The following is a 16,511-nucleotide window of genomic DNA, read 5'->3' on the forward strand; positions in this document are numbered from 1 at the left end:
ACGGGAGAGAACAGAGAACACTAGATGTTAGGTGAACCTGACTAGTAGAGGGAACGGGTCATCTTATATCAAGATCATCACCGCATCATTACCGCAACTCAGCTTCTCATTACCGTTATTACCCCTTAAAATGCGTGGTAATGAGAAATTGGAGTAACGGTAATGAGATGTCCTTGACTAAGTTGGCAAATAACACAAAATGCTAGCAAGCTATGTAACCTTAACCTTTACAAAATATTAAAGTCTTATATTGTCTTATATTGTATATTTGTAAAAGCACTGAGTATCGCAGCATATCGGTAATGATAATCAACAGTGTAACAGAATAAAGATTCTATGACATTTACACAAATATCATGATGTGAGAGAAGAGAGAACAACTGAACTTGATTCCATTTTAAACCTTTTGTCCCAAGTGATGCATCATGGGTCTGCTTGTTAATTTAATGGAACAGTGTACTTTTTATAGGCAGGCAAGTCACATTACGGTAATGAGGAACATTTAGTGTGGACACAATATTTTTACAATAAATGTAACCTTTCCTTTTGCAAAGTATCATAAATATAAATATTAACCATAAATATAGACATTTTTACACAACTTTGCATAATCTTCTTCAATTTATGTAAAAAGGATTTTTCATGAAATTAAAACAAACAATAGAATAATGGATCCGGACACATTTCGGTAATGAGAATTCACTGTGATTTTTGGTTAAATTGCTATGAAATAGTGTTATAATGATAGTAACATCTGTCCCTATAGTATTCTTTACTGTCTTTGTAGAAAACATCATAGTTACTATTAATAAATTATTGTTTTCGGAAAATAGAACCTGGACATGTTAACCACAGCTTCATGAGAATCACCCAATTAAGCACTTTTCTACTGTCGCACGCATGCTATTTGTTTATTGTTTAACATCGGCTTTGCAAATAATAATGTCCAAAGACACGGTAGAGTATGTTGCATGATGTATGTTATGTGTTGAATAAAAGTATGATGTATTGCGACATCAGAAGTAAGTCAAATTTGTAGTTTCTTAGGTCTCATTCCATCGAACTACAGATTTGCTACCCGATCTGGCAAACTTACATAGTGCGGTTATAGCCAATAGAGGGCCGCGAAGCGAATGCAGAAATGCCGTTCACCCTGTTATGTGTTGATGAACCACTGAAACGATTTTGGAAACATTATATTAATGTACAAAAAACTCTTTGGTGTTGCTTTAAAAGAACGTGTTTCTGTATCGGCAGTACACACGGTGTGCAAGCTCTTCTTTGATGGAGCATTAAGTGTTTACCTATGATAACAATGTGACCCTCTCCCACTCCCCCCAACAGGGGCTGATGACTCTCTTGCCCAATGGCTGTGCTTGCATTAGTGTTAGCGTTAGCACTCACGCTAAGAAACTCCAGGCTGGCTTGGATGTGCTCCGTGGGGTCTCCCTCTGTGTCTTCAGGGGCTCCGGCTGTGGCTGCTGGGGGTCCTCGGCACTGCTCCCAGAGCTGGGTGAGTTGCCCAGAGCAGATGCCCGTCAGACGGACATACTCCTGCCACAACTGCAGCAGCGCCCGACTCTGCCGGTGCTCCTCTCTCGCCACCTCCACCACCGATATCCACCTGCCAGAATGGGCCGAGTGGGAATACATCAGACATACACACTATATGCACAAACCTGTATGGACACCTGGCAACACCGATAGGAATTTTTAGGACATCCCATTCTGAATATATAGGTAAAGGATAGCTGTAACAGCTTCCACTCTTCTGAGAAAGCTGTCCACAAAATGTTGATGTGTTTCTGGGATTGTTTATTTATTTATTTATTTATTTGCCCATTCATTCAGAAGAGCATTTGTGAGGTCAGGCGCTGATGTTAGATAAGCAGGCCTGGCTCACCATCTCAAAGGTGTTTACTGCAGTTGAGGTCAGGGCTCAGTGTGGGCCAGTCAAGTTCTTCCACATCCAACTCACCCAACCATGTCTTTATGGACCTTTCTTTGGGCACCCTAAGACAGTACCACACTTGAATTCACTGAGCTCTTCAGAATGACCCATTCTTTTGTGAATGCAGACAGCATGACTAAGTGCTTAATTGTATACACCTGTGGCAAAGGGTATGAATGAAACACATGAATTTGGGGGGCGGAAGTGGCCTACTGGTTAGCGTATCGGACTTGTAACCGGAGGGTTGCCGGTTCGAACCCCGACCAGTAGGCACGGCTGAAGTGCCCCTGAGCAAGGCACCTAACCCCTCACTGCTCCCCGAGCACCGCTGTTGTTGCAGGCAGCCCACTGCGTTGGGATTAGTGTGTGCTTCACCTTGCAGAGACCAAATTTCCCTCACTGGATCAAAAGAGTATATATACTTTTTACTTATACTTGAATTCAGTGATTACGGTAACTGGTTTTGTCTATTTAGAGTAGCTATGCAAACTATGCTCAAAAAAGGTTATCAGATTATCAGAAACTGCGGTAGATCTGTGGTGAGTTCTATGGACACATCTGTAGTAGCGATTGTTAGTATGTAGTATCAGTCGTTTTGTATACAAATCACATCTGTAGTAGATGGATAAAAGCATCTACTACAGTAAGCATCACAACCTTCACCGTATTTGCAATGTGGGTATCCAGACAGCTACTTCCTGTTGATCTGTGATCTTAAGGAAACACTACACACGACACTGTACAGGAAAGAGATTCAATAAAAGGTTGATACAGTCTATGGACTGAACCCTCTAGCGCCTTTCCACTCTGCTCTGCAGACAGCTGCGGTCTCTGTCTGCTTGTGCATCTCACTGCTGTGTCTAAAGACTTAATGAATGTGTTCGTCACCTGCGCCGCACTCGAGCGAAAGGCCCGGTTGAAATATGGCCGCCGGGGGCCGCGCTGGGCTCTGGGAGCAGCAGAGGTAGTGGCGCTATTGGAACCACATGCTGCTCCAGAGAGAGGGGGGGTTTGAGGGAACACGCAGCCTCCTCCAACCACCCTCTGATTTATTACACCATAGACAGGGACCGCAGAGAAAAACTGAAAGGGGGGGGGAGTTGAAAGAGAGAGAGAGAGAGAGAGGAGACAGAGAGAGGGAGAGAGAAAAAGAAGAGAGAGACATCTGGCTTTAAAGCCCCCTTTCATTGAACTATCAAATGGATCAAGGACATCTAAAAAAGAAGCAAGGAAGACACTGAGTGAGAGCTAAGGAGAGAGAGAGAGAGAGAGAGAGTGAGAGAGAGAGAGAGAGAGAGAGAGAGAGAGAGAGAGAAGATGAGATGCAGAGAAAGGTAAGAGAGCCAGACAAAGTAGGAGAAAGAGAGGGATTTGACAAAGAGTGGGAATGGAGGAGTGACGGAAGATAGAGAATAAACAGTCACAGGGAGAGAGAGAGAGAGAGAGAGAGAGAGAGGTGCTGACATTAAAAGAGTAAGCCCATCAGTAATCTGGCATGCAGTGCGAATCTCTGCTGAGACTTTTATGGCAGACGATTATGGAAAAAAGTGCCGTTTGAGCGATGGCAAGTGAAGTGATGTGAAGCAGTAGAGTGTTTGTATCTGAGCTCTCCTGTGTGCCAAGGGATGCGCGAGAGAGCACAGCACAGCACCACACAGCAGCGTGCAGCACAGCACAAACACAAGCCACTAATGCGTGCGCTGTAAATCTGTCTGGAGGTCCAGACAGTCAGCCTCTCTGAATCACCCATTAGGTGGTGTGTGTTTGGAACATCATGTTCCACTGGAAGCCAATTAAGAAAGGAGAAAAATATACATATGCAAGGCTATGACACACACACACACACACACACACACACACACACACACACACACAGACACACACACACACACACACACACACACAAACACACACACACACACGATTCCAGCATAAAAGGCATCCGAGGGTTTATCTGTGCTAACGTCACAGTCTGCTTAAGTCAGGCTTTCCCCTGAGGGTGGGCATAATGACTTTCAATGAGCGGAGAAAACACTGCTCTGAGGATCAGCACATAAACATTTCCACTCAGTAGTCTCTTCAGCAGCTACTCAATACTGGTTTACGCTAGATACAGCCAGCAAAGGTACAGATCTACAGAAGAACTGAATAGTCACCAATTAGCCAATCACAGAAGATAGAGCAGATGTTCCCATCCTTTTTTGGACTAAGGCACACCAAAGGTCAAACTAAAATGCCAAGCACTGAACAACATTTGAGAAGTGAGAACCCTGGAACATAGATACATTGTACATGGGAATCTGTCGTAACAAGGGCCTCTCACCAGATAACTGTTAGCTAGTTAGCTAGCTAGTTACAGCACTGATTGGCTCAGTAACTGCTTTACACACAGTGAGTACAGTGAGAGTCGAGTTTCACCAGGTAGCCAGGTAGCTGGTACTTTGTCAAGTACACTATTTTCTGGTACAGTAACTTCTCATCAAGCTGCTGGGCTCTTCTGTCATCATCATCATCATCATCATCATCATCATCTTTATCATCATCATCACTCACTGCGCTCTCTCCCTCTCCACTCGCTCCGTCAGCAGGCGGCCGGCATCAGAACTCACTCTCTCGCGCAGGCTGACCAGTGCAGCGTCCACAGATGACCAGAGGTCAGCCCCCTCCTCTGCCTGCTGCTGCAGGGCCTGGGCACAGGATGCAAGGACAAGGGGTCAGAGAAGGAGAGAGAGAGAGAGAGAGAGAGAGAGAGAGAGACAGAGAGAGAGAGAGATCCTATCATCCTGCTATTACTTGTACTACCGTTCATTCTGTGTTCACACGTCTATACTGCTGTATATTGTTTGAAAAGGTTCAATAGAATTCATTGTATTTAATGAATTCATATTTTAATCTTTATAGCAAAGGCCTTAATAGACAAACTTCCCAAATATATTTGCATGTCTTCTGTCATTTCGCCCTACTGCATACAGCACTCGTTCTTCACACAAGCTCCTCCTACAGTCTACAATATCACAAACAAAACTGGAGGAATCTGCCTTTTCATCCTTTCACCACATGCCTGGAATGAGCTTCAACACACGCTCAACTTGGACTCCTTACCTTCCTTAAATGTTCTTAAAAGTACTTTTAAAGTTAGCTTACACTGAGCAGTGTCACTGCTTATAGTGTTCTATTTTATTTTTCATTTATTCTTTTAGCTCTCCATAGCCTTTGTTCTCTCTGTCTCTGTGCCTTCTGTGTTAGTGTGTTATTGGTGTCTTTGGACTGTGTCCATGCCCCATGTTGTCCATTCACTGTCTTTCTAAATTAAATCATTGCTGCCATCATGACCAGGACTCCCTGGCAGAAGAGAAATTGTGTCTCAATGGGACCTTCCTGGCAAAATAAAGATAAAAAAAGAAGAAATTGCAGTATTTCTGTATTCTTTCTTTTGTGCCACTACTGTCTCGTTTGTAACAATAACTTTGGCAACACTGTACTCAAAGAGTCATGCTAATAAAGCACGCTTTAAAAAAAAAAAAAAAAAACATTTGAGAGAGAGACAGAGAGAGAGAGAGGGTGTGAGTGGTTTCATTGTTCTTTCTGCTTTGCTTTGGCAGCACTGTATCTGGTATCTCTAGAGACCCTTCACTGGGCCTCATTCTCAACGTGGCCCTCAGCTTCTCACCTGCATCTGGTCCACGTGGTCACTGCTTTCCTGTAGGGACAGGCATGGCGTCCTCTGCTGCTGCTCCAGACCGTACTGGGTCCTGGCGCTCACCAGCGCGGCCTCTGCCAGCTCCCTCTCAAACCCGACCCACTGATCCCGGACCTGCCACAGAGAGGGTCTGAGGGTGGCCACCTGAGAGAGAAGCAGAAGGAGACACTGATTAGAGACCAGAGGGGATTTCAGCAGGGGATTTTACATCAAAAAAGAGAGAACAGCTGTGTGTTTTTGCATTATGCAATGTCATCCTTTGACAAATTGTATGAGAGACTTGACTGTCTGCATTTACAAACAAAATTGACTGACAAAAAAAAAATAAACCCAAAAATAATTGAATTCATTTGTAACATTATGGTACTCTAATAAGTATTGCACATTAAATAAGTTATATTTTCTAACGTAATAGGGTTATGTGCTATACATATTTATTAAGGGCAACTCTGGCAGATACAACAAAGTGGAAGGACATGATTATAATTTGAAGGACATGACTGATTATAATTTGAGTTCAACATTGTGTGTGAGTGGCTCTGAATGTACCTGTTGCGTAAGAAGAGAGTGGTCCTGCGTGACGTCATCCACCAGCACAGAGAAGGTCCGGTCACTGGGGTGCTCCTTATCCTCGGACAGACGGACAGCTTTCAACTCCAGCAGCTCCACGGATTTCAGACTGAGCTTCTCCTCAATGTCCTAGAGAACCGAGGTAAGCAGACAATGCACATATTGTATATCTTAGCAGCACTCTGTACATACCATAATTTCCCAACTATTAGCCGCGGCTTATACATTGCTTTTGCAAAATTTCTACAGCTATGAGGTTAAAGGGACACCAGGCAAGCCTGATGCTTTTTCTCTACGAAACTCCCCCTCGCTCGATCTGAAGCTCTTTTCCTTTTCTTTGCGTCTTCCGTCAAGGGTTTTCGCTGCTTCTTCGCCGACTGCCATTATACACACGTTTGCAACAATCTCTAGCGTTTCGTTAGCCTGCCTCTGTGCTGTAAACTGATCCTGCTTCGGTCGGCGGGTAGGATACACCGAACTTGCAAGTGGGATAGTCTTCCTACAGGCAGTAGGGGCGGGCGAGAGAGCCTTCATTCACCCCGTAATGAGTCATTTAACCATATACCGACTTACGAAGATGATTAATTAACACAAAAACGTTGCCTGGTGTCCCTTTAATACACGGGGGCAGTTAATATGGTATTAATATGGTTTTGTTTCTTTTAACTTGCATAAAACACTGTCCTGCGGCTTTTACACAATGTGGCTAATACACAGGAAATTACTATAGCCTCTTGTGAATGTAACAGTGGTCTGATGAACACCAAAGAGCACAGGCCCTGATGTAGAAATGCATGAAATAAGTGGTGATGCTACACAAGTAAGGCCTACAACTACAGATACAAAAGAACGCAAAACAAGTCTCTAATGTCAAGCTGTCTTTATAGGGAACCACAGTATACACACACACACACATACATAGACAAACACAACCCACCTGAAGCTCCTGTAGGGCCTTCTCTATGTGAAAGCAGCTGTCTGGTCTCTCATACCCACTCAGCATCTTCCTCTGTGCGGACAGCCAGCTGTGCAGACGATGCAGACGGCCCTCTCTCTGAGAGCACACGTGCAGACGGTCCTCCACCTGCCGCACCTACAGGGCATCAAAAGCACAGCTCATAGTCCAACTTCAAATATAAAAACATAAACATAGGTTTAGATAAGGTTTGCTCCACCAGTTTAGTGCAAAGAGTTGCGTATGACTACCGGTATATGATTGTTGTTATGATGTTATGACATATGCTCTATGCTGCACCCTATAGGCTATGATGTGTAACTACACTTATATTACTTTGCACTCATACAGTGGGTTTTAGGTGCATATCAAATGTTTATGGAGTATTTACCAAATTAACAATGATGATACAGGTATGTGAGACCTCAACAAATTGTTTTTTTTTTTTCTATTTTTTTTTTTTTTTTTTACTCCTATCTGATGACCTGCCAGTGGGAGTGTCATACCTGATTGTCAGCCTTGGCCTGCAGTAGGACACAGCGCAGGTGAAGCGCTCCAACCTGCTCGGCCAGAAGCGTCCTCTCCTCTCTGTCCGCCTCGTCCTTCACGTGGCCGGCCTCCTCCACCAGCTGGCTCAGATGCTCCATGCATGGCTGGTGACCGGAGATCTCAGCCTTCAGATCCTGACACACACACACACACACACACACACACACACACACACATACACACAGAGACAGAAAGAGAGAGAGAGAGAGAGAGAGAGAGAGAGAGAGACAGACAGACAGACACACACACACGCATGCACACACACAGACACATTCACAGACACACACATGCATGCATGCACACACACACACTCACACACACAGACACACAAGCACACGCAAACATAATACAAGAATCAAGTCTGTGTCTCAGTGGACAATTTGTCATGTCAAGGCAAAGAGCTTGTGGCATCTAACACAGATTGCATGTGTACAGCTGCCCTTCATGTAGCCAGCTGCATATAGGCATAGAGCACATCAAAAGCTCTGCATAATATACAGTATATCTAGCCATGTCTAGCTGGATAAGAGTTGTCTATGAGGATAAGAGGCGGTCAAAGCCTTATAGCAATAAACACCTGGCAGTGTTTGAGCTGACTGGCATGTCCGAGGGCATCCGTGACCTCCTGGAGCATCTCCTCCTCGTCCAGTCTCTTCTCCACGTCGCCCAGCCAAGCGCTCAGGTCCAACAGCAGCTCATGGGCAGGCAGCGCACACAGGATCTGTCAATCAAGTCAAAAAGAAGATAAACTTAGCAAAAAATACATACATGCATAAAATAAAAGCTGTTATTCAGCTGTTACATTTGAGATTATCATTAGAAATGCAAGTGGATGAATGTGTCAGCATTCTAGCATTCTAACTGTATCTAAATGCTCAACATCATGGATTCATGAGAACTGCTGCTAAAATCTTTATCTACTCTACACTGTATCATACTGTAAATCACTATATAAAAAATAATAATTAAGGGTAAAGTGTACAAGCTGTTCCGGAATAGAGGCTTTTGTTCAAATATACCTATGGCAACTGGAGCAGCGTGAGCCACAGGTGTTGATAACAGATGGAACGAAGAAATGCCAACGAATGTGGGAGAGGCGATTAGAACCGCTTCAGTGAGATACCAGAACCCTCTCGCTTTGATGCTTGAACCCTACAACCCTTACTAATGAGAACAAAAGCCCACGGCAGATCCGAAGAGTGAAGAGAGAGAGAGAAGAAGAAAAGGAGAAGAGGGTGACAGAAGAACGAGTGGAGAGGAGGAATAGAGGAGAAGAGGGTGATAGAAGAATGGGCGGAGAGGAGGAGGAGTGGAGGAGAAGAGGGTGATAGAAGAAGGACTGAAGAGGGAGAGACTAATTGCCATACTGAGAGGGCCTTTGTGAACTGGCCTTCACCGGGCACAGCTGTGGATCTCACGGGAGGAGGGAAAGTAGGGGTAGATGTGTTGAGGTGGAGGGTGGGTATGAGACAGGGCTGGGGTGGACAGGCATGGACAGGCATGGACAGGGCAGGAGAGGAGAGGAGAGAACAGGAGAGGAGCGGAGAGCCGTAGCTGGAGCGCTGAGTCACCTCAGTGGATTGTTCAGGTTTCCCGGGTCTCACCATTGTTCCTGACCATCAACCGTGGGCAGCATGATCTCACCGCTGACATGACACGATGATGGATTAGAGCAATGCCTGCTATGAGCCCTCCTTACACCTCCTTGACATGCTGATAGTGATTCAGCTTTTTGGGAAGAACTCAAAGCAGAAATCACCTGATTACTCACCTTCATGTTCTTCATCTGTTTTTCTTAAATATTTGATTCATTTCATTTAATCTTTTTTTTTTTAAATGATTCAGACTCTAATTGAGACTTTACTGAGATGGGACTGTGTCTAGAGACAGGAAATGAGTAGGGGAGAGACTGGGAGTGGGGCCCTAGGTACCCGATGACCTGTATGGCATGGCATGCTATCTCTATCAGTTATAGTCCCGGTGCCAAAAAACAACAAGCCCTCATGCCTGAACGACTATCAACCTATTAGCCCTCACATCACTAGTGATAAAGGTGTTTGAGAGACTTCAATTAATTTTTTATTTTTTTTATTAAAAACATCATCTGCTCCTCCATCCCTGACACTATTGACCCACTGCAATTTGCTTACCGATAGATCTACTGAGGGTGCCATCTCTTAGGTCCTTAATACCACTCTTAGGCATATTGCCAGTGGAAAAGGGAATTATGTGAGGCTGCTGTTTATTGATTATAGTTCAGCTTTCAACACCATTGTTCCTCACATGCTGGACTCTAAGCTCAAAGACCTTGGACTGAACACCCCCCTTTGTGACTGGATTTTGAACTTTCTTTCTGGCAGACCCCAGGTAGTGAGAATGGGCCAGTTCACCTCTAAATCCATCATTCTGAACACAGGAGCAAAAACAGAGCCACTAAAATCATTAAGGACTCCACCCATCCCAGTAACTGTCTGTTCAGTTTGTTGAAGTCAAGCAAGTGCTTCTGCAGTTTGAAGGCCAAAACTGAGAGGCTAAGAAAAAGCTATTTCCCTCAGGCCATTAGACTCCTCAACATGGACATGCCAACTCCAACACTGAATCCCATAATAACATTATTATTATTATTATTATTATTATTATTTTATTTTCATTTTTATTATTATTATTATTCAAGTCACTTTATACTATTGTATTGAATTATGTATTATTAACATCTTAATTATAATCTGCTTTTAATCTTATCTGTTTTACTTAGATTCTTCTACTTTACACTGTCATGAAGCTAACCAGGCTTACACGTACGCTGAATTTGAATCAAACGTTCTTTAGAACACAGCTGATCAACCGTCTGCCTTCACTTTTGAATGAAAATCCATTGCCATTGACGGTCATTATTTAGAGGTCTTTAGACGAAGATAATGACCGGTAGAACTTTGGGAAATCCCATTCAAATCGATGGAGCTTTCTAATTGCATTGTGAAGAGCTGTATAATAAATACTAATATAACTGTGTATGTGATGAATAAATCTCTCTGAATCTCTGAATCTTGTGCCTCAGCTCATTCTGTTTATTTTGCAAGACTTTTGTTGCTTTCAGCCCCCAGCTTTGACGCACCTGCTTCGTCCAGCCCTGTAGTGTTGGCAGAGTGGACGTCACATCTGCCCAGCTCTGCTTCAGCTGTGCCAGGCGCTCCCGTAGGCACGGGGCATCGCTGTCCATCAGCTGCAGCAGCTGCGTGCCGGCGTCACAGGCAGACGACCACTGGGCACGCCGCACCTCCGCCTGCTGACCCAGACCCTGCCGGTGGGCACGCGGACACAGAAACACGTCAGGACAAGACAGTATGAAACAGCCACAGCAACAGTCACAGGAGCGATGGCCCATGTGCTTTCAACCACATTTAATGTTAAGGTTTAATTAAAGGCTTTTTTTTCTGAACAGAGTGCCTTTGGTACTTTCCTTTTTACTAAGTCACAGGAGCAATTTATGCGAAGAAAGATGTAGATATGAATGTGGCAATGTGTATTTAGCCATGCAAGGCTGGGCTGAGACCCTGAACATAAACATTTGTAATCATATAATATACAAAATACTAGTATTCATAAATTCATAAAAAAATTCACATATTCTCTCTTTTTAGCTTTTTAAATGTGAGAGCCAATGGGTGGAGTACCATGAGCAGCGTGAGCCGGGTCCAGCTGAGATCCCGGGGCTCTGATTCAGGGTGGCACCCCCAGGCCTGCAGCTGACCCTTGGCTTCGGCCAACCACTCCTGCAGGGATTGGGAGTCTCGCTGAAACCTGCAGCACAAGGAGAAACACACACACACATACATACATACATACAGTATACACACACACACACACACACACACACACACACAAACACAAACACACACACATGTTAGTATGCATGTACATGTGAGTGTGTGTGTACCTGTGTGTGTGTATGTGTTTGCGCCCTCCACACCTCTCCCACTGCTCCCTGATCTGATCTGAGAGTGTCTCCTCCATCATCAGCCTCCTGTGCACCGAGGCCCAGCGCAGCTCCAGACCTGATCCTGGCACAGTGGTTTTCGTGCCCAGAGGGCTACACCCCCTGTCCTCAAGGGCTCTGCACTGATCCAGGACCAGTCCAAACTCGGGCCGGCTCTCCTCCAAAAGCTGCCGCAGGTGCTGCACAAAAGACAGAGAGACAGAGTGAATAAGGGACCCAGAGCGGATGGGAGAAAGAGAGAAAAAGACAGAGGAACAGAGAGACAGAGAGAGAGGGGGGAGGAGAGAGAGAAAGACGAGAGAGACAGAAAGAGAGAGAAAGGCGAGAGACAGACAGAGAAAGGCAGAGAGAAAGTAGGGAAAAAGCAAAGGAAGAAATACATGTACTAAATATACTTAATATATCTGTGAGGAGACAAACAAAGGACCAACAACAGATTGCATGGGACAGAGATGAGGAGATGGAGAATGAAGAACACAGCGGATGAGAGGGAATTCTATTAGCACTTTGTATCCAAATCCATGTATGGAGCCTTTCAATACCTCCCTGCCTTGCCAAACAGCCCCCCCCCCCACACACACACACACACACACCTGTACCTGCCTGTTGCCTGTACCTTTGGGCTCCACTCGAGTTGGACACACACACACATACACACACACATGCACACACAGCCACACTGCACCAGAGAGATGAGGTCTGGTAATTGTAGGGAGAATAAATGGCAATGGCACAGCCTGAGCACCAGGAAGAAATGGCAAGATGGAGAGAGAAAGAGACTGATAAAGAGAGAGAACAAGAAAGTTCGGCAAATAGGCCCCTCCATCTCCTGCTAGAATCCAATTTGGACCTGAAGTGGGAGAGCACCAAAAGAAAGAGATAGAGATAGAGAGAAAGACAGAGACAGAGAGAGAGAGAGAGAGAGAGAGAGAAAGAGAGACAGCCCCACCACCGACACTGCCTCTCGTTCCTCTCGCTCTCTCCATCTCTTCTCCCTACTCAGGCGAACGGGGCCATACGCAGAAAAGCCTTCAGGAAATGATTTCAGCTCCACCACTGTGCCAATTGAGCTGTGGTGGAGGACTGGAGACCGTACAGAGACTCAATAGAGCCCTCCCATGGCAGAGAGAAAAAAATATATATATAACGCTGCCTAAATTCATTCTATCAAACTTGAAAATATCACAGTCCTCTTCAGGTCTTACGGAAATGTGAAATGAAAGAAATGGCAAATGACAGGCAGTTCTCTGAGCCTTTCTGAACAGTACATGGGACAAAACATTAATCCTAGGTTTCTTTTCAATCAGGTAGTCATTTATAAGTCATCATATAAATGTATTAGGTTATATCATGTGAATTATAGGCTACTCTCTGTGGGGTAACTCCTGCAACTACATTAAAGGTTGTATCAGCGATTTCAGGCCCAAAAAAGGCCCAAACATAAATGATCACATTCATCTAATCTTTCCTAACGATCCGCTAGCTGCCTGCTCCATAAGCAGACCGTCAAAAAAACGCGTCTCTGTAGGTAGCCTAGGCTCCGAGATCTGTACACAAAATCAATTGCTACCAACAAGGGTTGGCAACCATTAAAAGGCAAAATAAAGTGTTTCAACCAATAACCAACGAGATGCGCATTTAGGAGAGTTTCAATTGCATGGGAGGGAGGGGGAGGGAGTAGCGAGCTAGCTATCTGTTTTTTTTTTTGAACATCAACAGAAGTGACGTATCCCCACTATCTGACCTTTTTGGTATGGCTGGTGTACCTCTGCACCTGTTGGTTACTGTCATATTTGAGTTTGCTTACAAAATGCAATATTTCTATTTTTAAGACATGTTACTATTTAATTGTGCATTTCAGGTACAATAAAAAAAAAGATTTATAAAAAGTCATTAAAATAGAGGGTATGGCATTTGAGGCTATGTCATTATGGTACCAAACTCTTCATTTAGTTGTTTGTTTATTTGTTTGTGCATCAAATGGTTGTCTATGGTGGTGGAGCTGACCTGATGTGCAGCTGCCCTCTCCTGCATCTGGCCCTCGGGCTCCTGTTGGGGGGTCCCGCTGGGCATACCGGCCTCCAGTTCGTCCAGCAACCGGGCCAGCCTCCCGCTCGCCTCCTCCCACTGGCTCCACTCCTGCAGGGGGCGACAGAGAGGAGGAGGACGGGGTCAGAATACTTCCACTGGCCTTAGGACAACACATCAATGTGTATGTGTGTGCATGCGTGTGTGCATGTGTGTGCGTGTGTGTGTGTGTGTGTGTGTGTGTGTGTGTGTGTGTGCGCATGTACCTGCAGGTTCCTGCGCATCTGGCTACCCTGGTCCACAGCTTGTTTCTGCAACGTGTCCACCTGCTCCTCCAGCTCAGCCAGGCTCTGCAGCGCCCCCAGTGGCAGTCGCTGGGACACACACTGCAGCACAGCCCAGTGACGCCCCATGTCTTGGAAGAACTTCTACGAGATCATTCAACAGAAATATGGCCTGGATTACATTAATGCACCCAGCCTTGTTCAATGTCTGTTTTTTGCTACAACTGATTCAGCACATGAGTGTTTATCTGTTTATGTTTGGATTTACGTAAAACAACAACCAATCAAAATGTTGCACCCCAGAAAATATAGCATTTGTATGCGGTAAAACAACACTTAAGCTTTTTTTGTGCTGTAAATTCTGGCTTTTTGCAGTACGTACACAAGTCACTACTGTATATATTCAATGAATGCATAATTCCCCCCTCTTCATAAACTTTTAAAATTTTTATTTGATTTATTCCCCACCCCCCTTCTTTTTTCTATCTTCTTACTTTTCTATTATTATTCAACTTTGCACAGCTGGAAGTTGCAGTCGCAACCCCCATTTCACTGCTTTTTGTTCCATAAATTATGCATGTGACAAATAAATTCTTGAATCTTAAAATCTTGAATCTATATCGAGTATAGCCCTCCATACCTTATGCCTGCTGAGCAGGGGGTGCAGCTGGCTACGGCTGCATAGTTTGGTGTCCTGGCTGTGCTGCAGACGCTGACTGCCCAGCTGTAGCAGAGTGGACACACCCCTCAGGAGAGCCTCAGCACGAGCCTGCAGCTCCACGTCCGACCCCGTGGCCTCAGCACGGCAAATCAGAGAGGTCAACTCTCTGCCAGACGCGCACTGGAGAGAGACATAAATACATACACACACACACACACACACACACACACACACACACACACATTCTTTTCAACACAATAGAATAAATTGACTCACAATACCATTTGTCTACATAACATCTCAAACATGAAAAAGCAGGAGCACGCAGGTGACAGCACTGTAAAGTTACCCGTAGGCTGGGATGGCCTGCTGTGACTGTGCTGGGGTCAGTGTGTTTGGCCACGGCCTCCTGTAAGATGAACGCAGGGCTCTCCAGCTCTGGCTTTCCTGAGAGGCTGCCCAGGAGGGTCGCCAGGTTCCCTTTGGCTATAGCGCCCTCCTCAGGCTGGGCTGGTACACTGTCTATAGCAGTCTGTGGTCTAAAACAGAACCATAGTTAGAAGAAGAAAACAAAACAACATAACAAACATATACTATGTAAAACCCAAATAATAATTACAGAGGTTGACTTCTATGTAGACAATAAGTGGAGTATTGGATATAATCCTAAAAGGGGTGTTCATGGTTAAACACACTACCTTGCAGGAGTCTTTTCCTGGATGGGAACAGTAATAGCAGCTTCCACACTCAACTCCATTGGTTCCTTGAGGCTATGCTGTAAACCCAGAAGAAGTACATTGCAGGCATGCAGACATGGGGAATAAAGAAGTTTCTAGAATTCCACAAAGCCCATTTGGTAGTTCATCTACTGTATCTACCACATTTAAATGGCAGTGTCAAGTCACAATAATTGAAAACAAGAAATAAATGTGAAGTGAACAGGAGGTGTACATACCAAACGAGAGTCTTCCTCAGGCCCTTGAGTCTTGTCTGGAGGTGACAGGAGCGACTCAGGGGGCTTAGCAATGCTCTCCATGACCACAGGGGAGGCTGAAAGGTTCTGGTCATGGAGAACAGTGGAGAGCGTGTCGCTCTCTGATTCTGTGGGCGAACCCTGAAGTTCATCACCCACTACTGCAGATTCCATCTGTGGGTCAGTCACACTCGTATGCGCTGGTCTTGGTTGACCACTGGGTAAAGAGAGAACTCTTGCTGGCTGGTTGGTGACGGATGTGAACTCCTTGGTTGTTGATGCTTGTTCTTTGGTTATGACCTCAGCCTTACTGATAATGGAAGGGAGCTCCACGGTGGCTGATTTTGACTCCATGGTCAGAGAACCAGGTTCCTTACAAACGGATTGTGAATCCTTGAGTATGGACTCCAAATCCTTCAGAACTGGTTTAGGCTCCGTCGGGCTTGTCAAATCTGGCTCCTTGTAAACACGTCCTGTCTCAGTGCTGGCTTCCCCGTTCGCCTTGCTAATGTGCTCAGTAGCTTTCAGGTCACCGCCAGTCCTCTCAAGTATTTTGGCTGGTGTCCATAGTGCTTTTGACGCTAATGACCCAATCTCCTCAACAATGTCTTCAGATGCCATGGTTACTGATGCCGTTTCCTTGGATACTGATGGACTGCCCCGGGGAGGTGATTCCTGACAGAAATGGGAAGTAAACAAACGTAAACAAACAGTTTTTAGATTTTTTTTTTCACCTTTTTGGACAGAAGATGCCGTCAAAGCACACCCAGAACACAATTATGTCTGCTTTTCTTGCTATTGATCCAAATGTTGATCACAGCACTAGTCATTGATTAGCATAAA

The 16,511-nt window shown here is 44.9% G+C and overlaps 1 protein-coding gene across 1 annotated transcript in view; it reads right to left on the reverse strand.

Moving 5' to 3' along the window:
• The window catches only part of syne2a (spectrin repeat containing, nuclear envelope 2a), a 140,948-nt gene that overhangs the window by 56,578 nt on the left and 67,859 nt on the right, over positions 1–16,511 (reverse strand). The window contains 16 exon segments of the mRNA XM_076273191.1: positions 1,405–1,624; positions 4,505–4,638; positions 5,622–5,795; positions 6,201–6,350; positions 7,159–7,314; positions 7,683–7,859; positions 8,303–8,446; positions 10,841–11,023; positions 11,400–11,526; positions 11,696–11,901; positions 13,730–13,861; positions 14,017–14,178; positions 14,675–14,875; positions 15,045–15,234; positions 15,394–15,470; positions 15,651–16,343. Of these exon segments, the coding sequence (XP_076129306.1) occupies positions 1,405–1,624; positions 4,505–4,638; positions 5,622–5,795; positions 6,201–6,350; positions 7,159–7,314; positions 7,683–7,859; positions 8,303–8,446; positions 10,841–11,023; positions 11,400–11,526; positions 11,696–11,901; positions 13,730–13,861; positions 14,017–14,178; positions 14,675–14,875; positions 15,045–15,234; positions 15,394–15,470; positions 15,651–16,343 (3,126 nt within the window).

Source organism: Alosa pseudoharengus, unplaced genomic scaffold, assembly GCF_046254945.1.
Source record: "Alosa pseudoharengus isolate Yale_2024_CS ecotype anadromous, Long Island Sound unplaced genomic scaffold, YU_APseudo_1.1 YU_APseudo_1.1_scf_7, whole genome shotgun sequence".
In the NCBI taxonomy this organism is placed as follows: Eukaryota; Metazoa; Chordata; class Actinopteri; order Clupeiformes; family Clupeidae; genus Alosa; species Alosa pseudoharengus.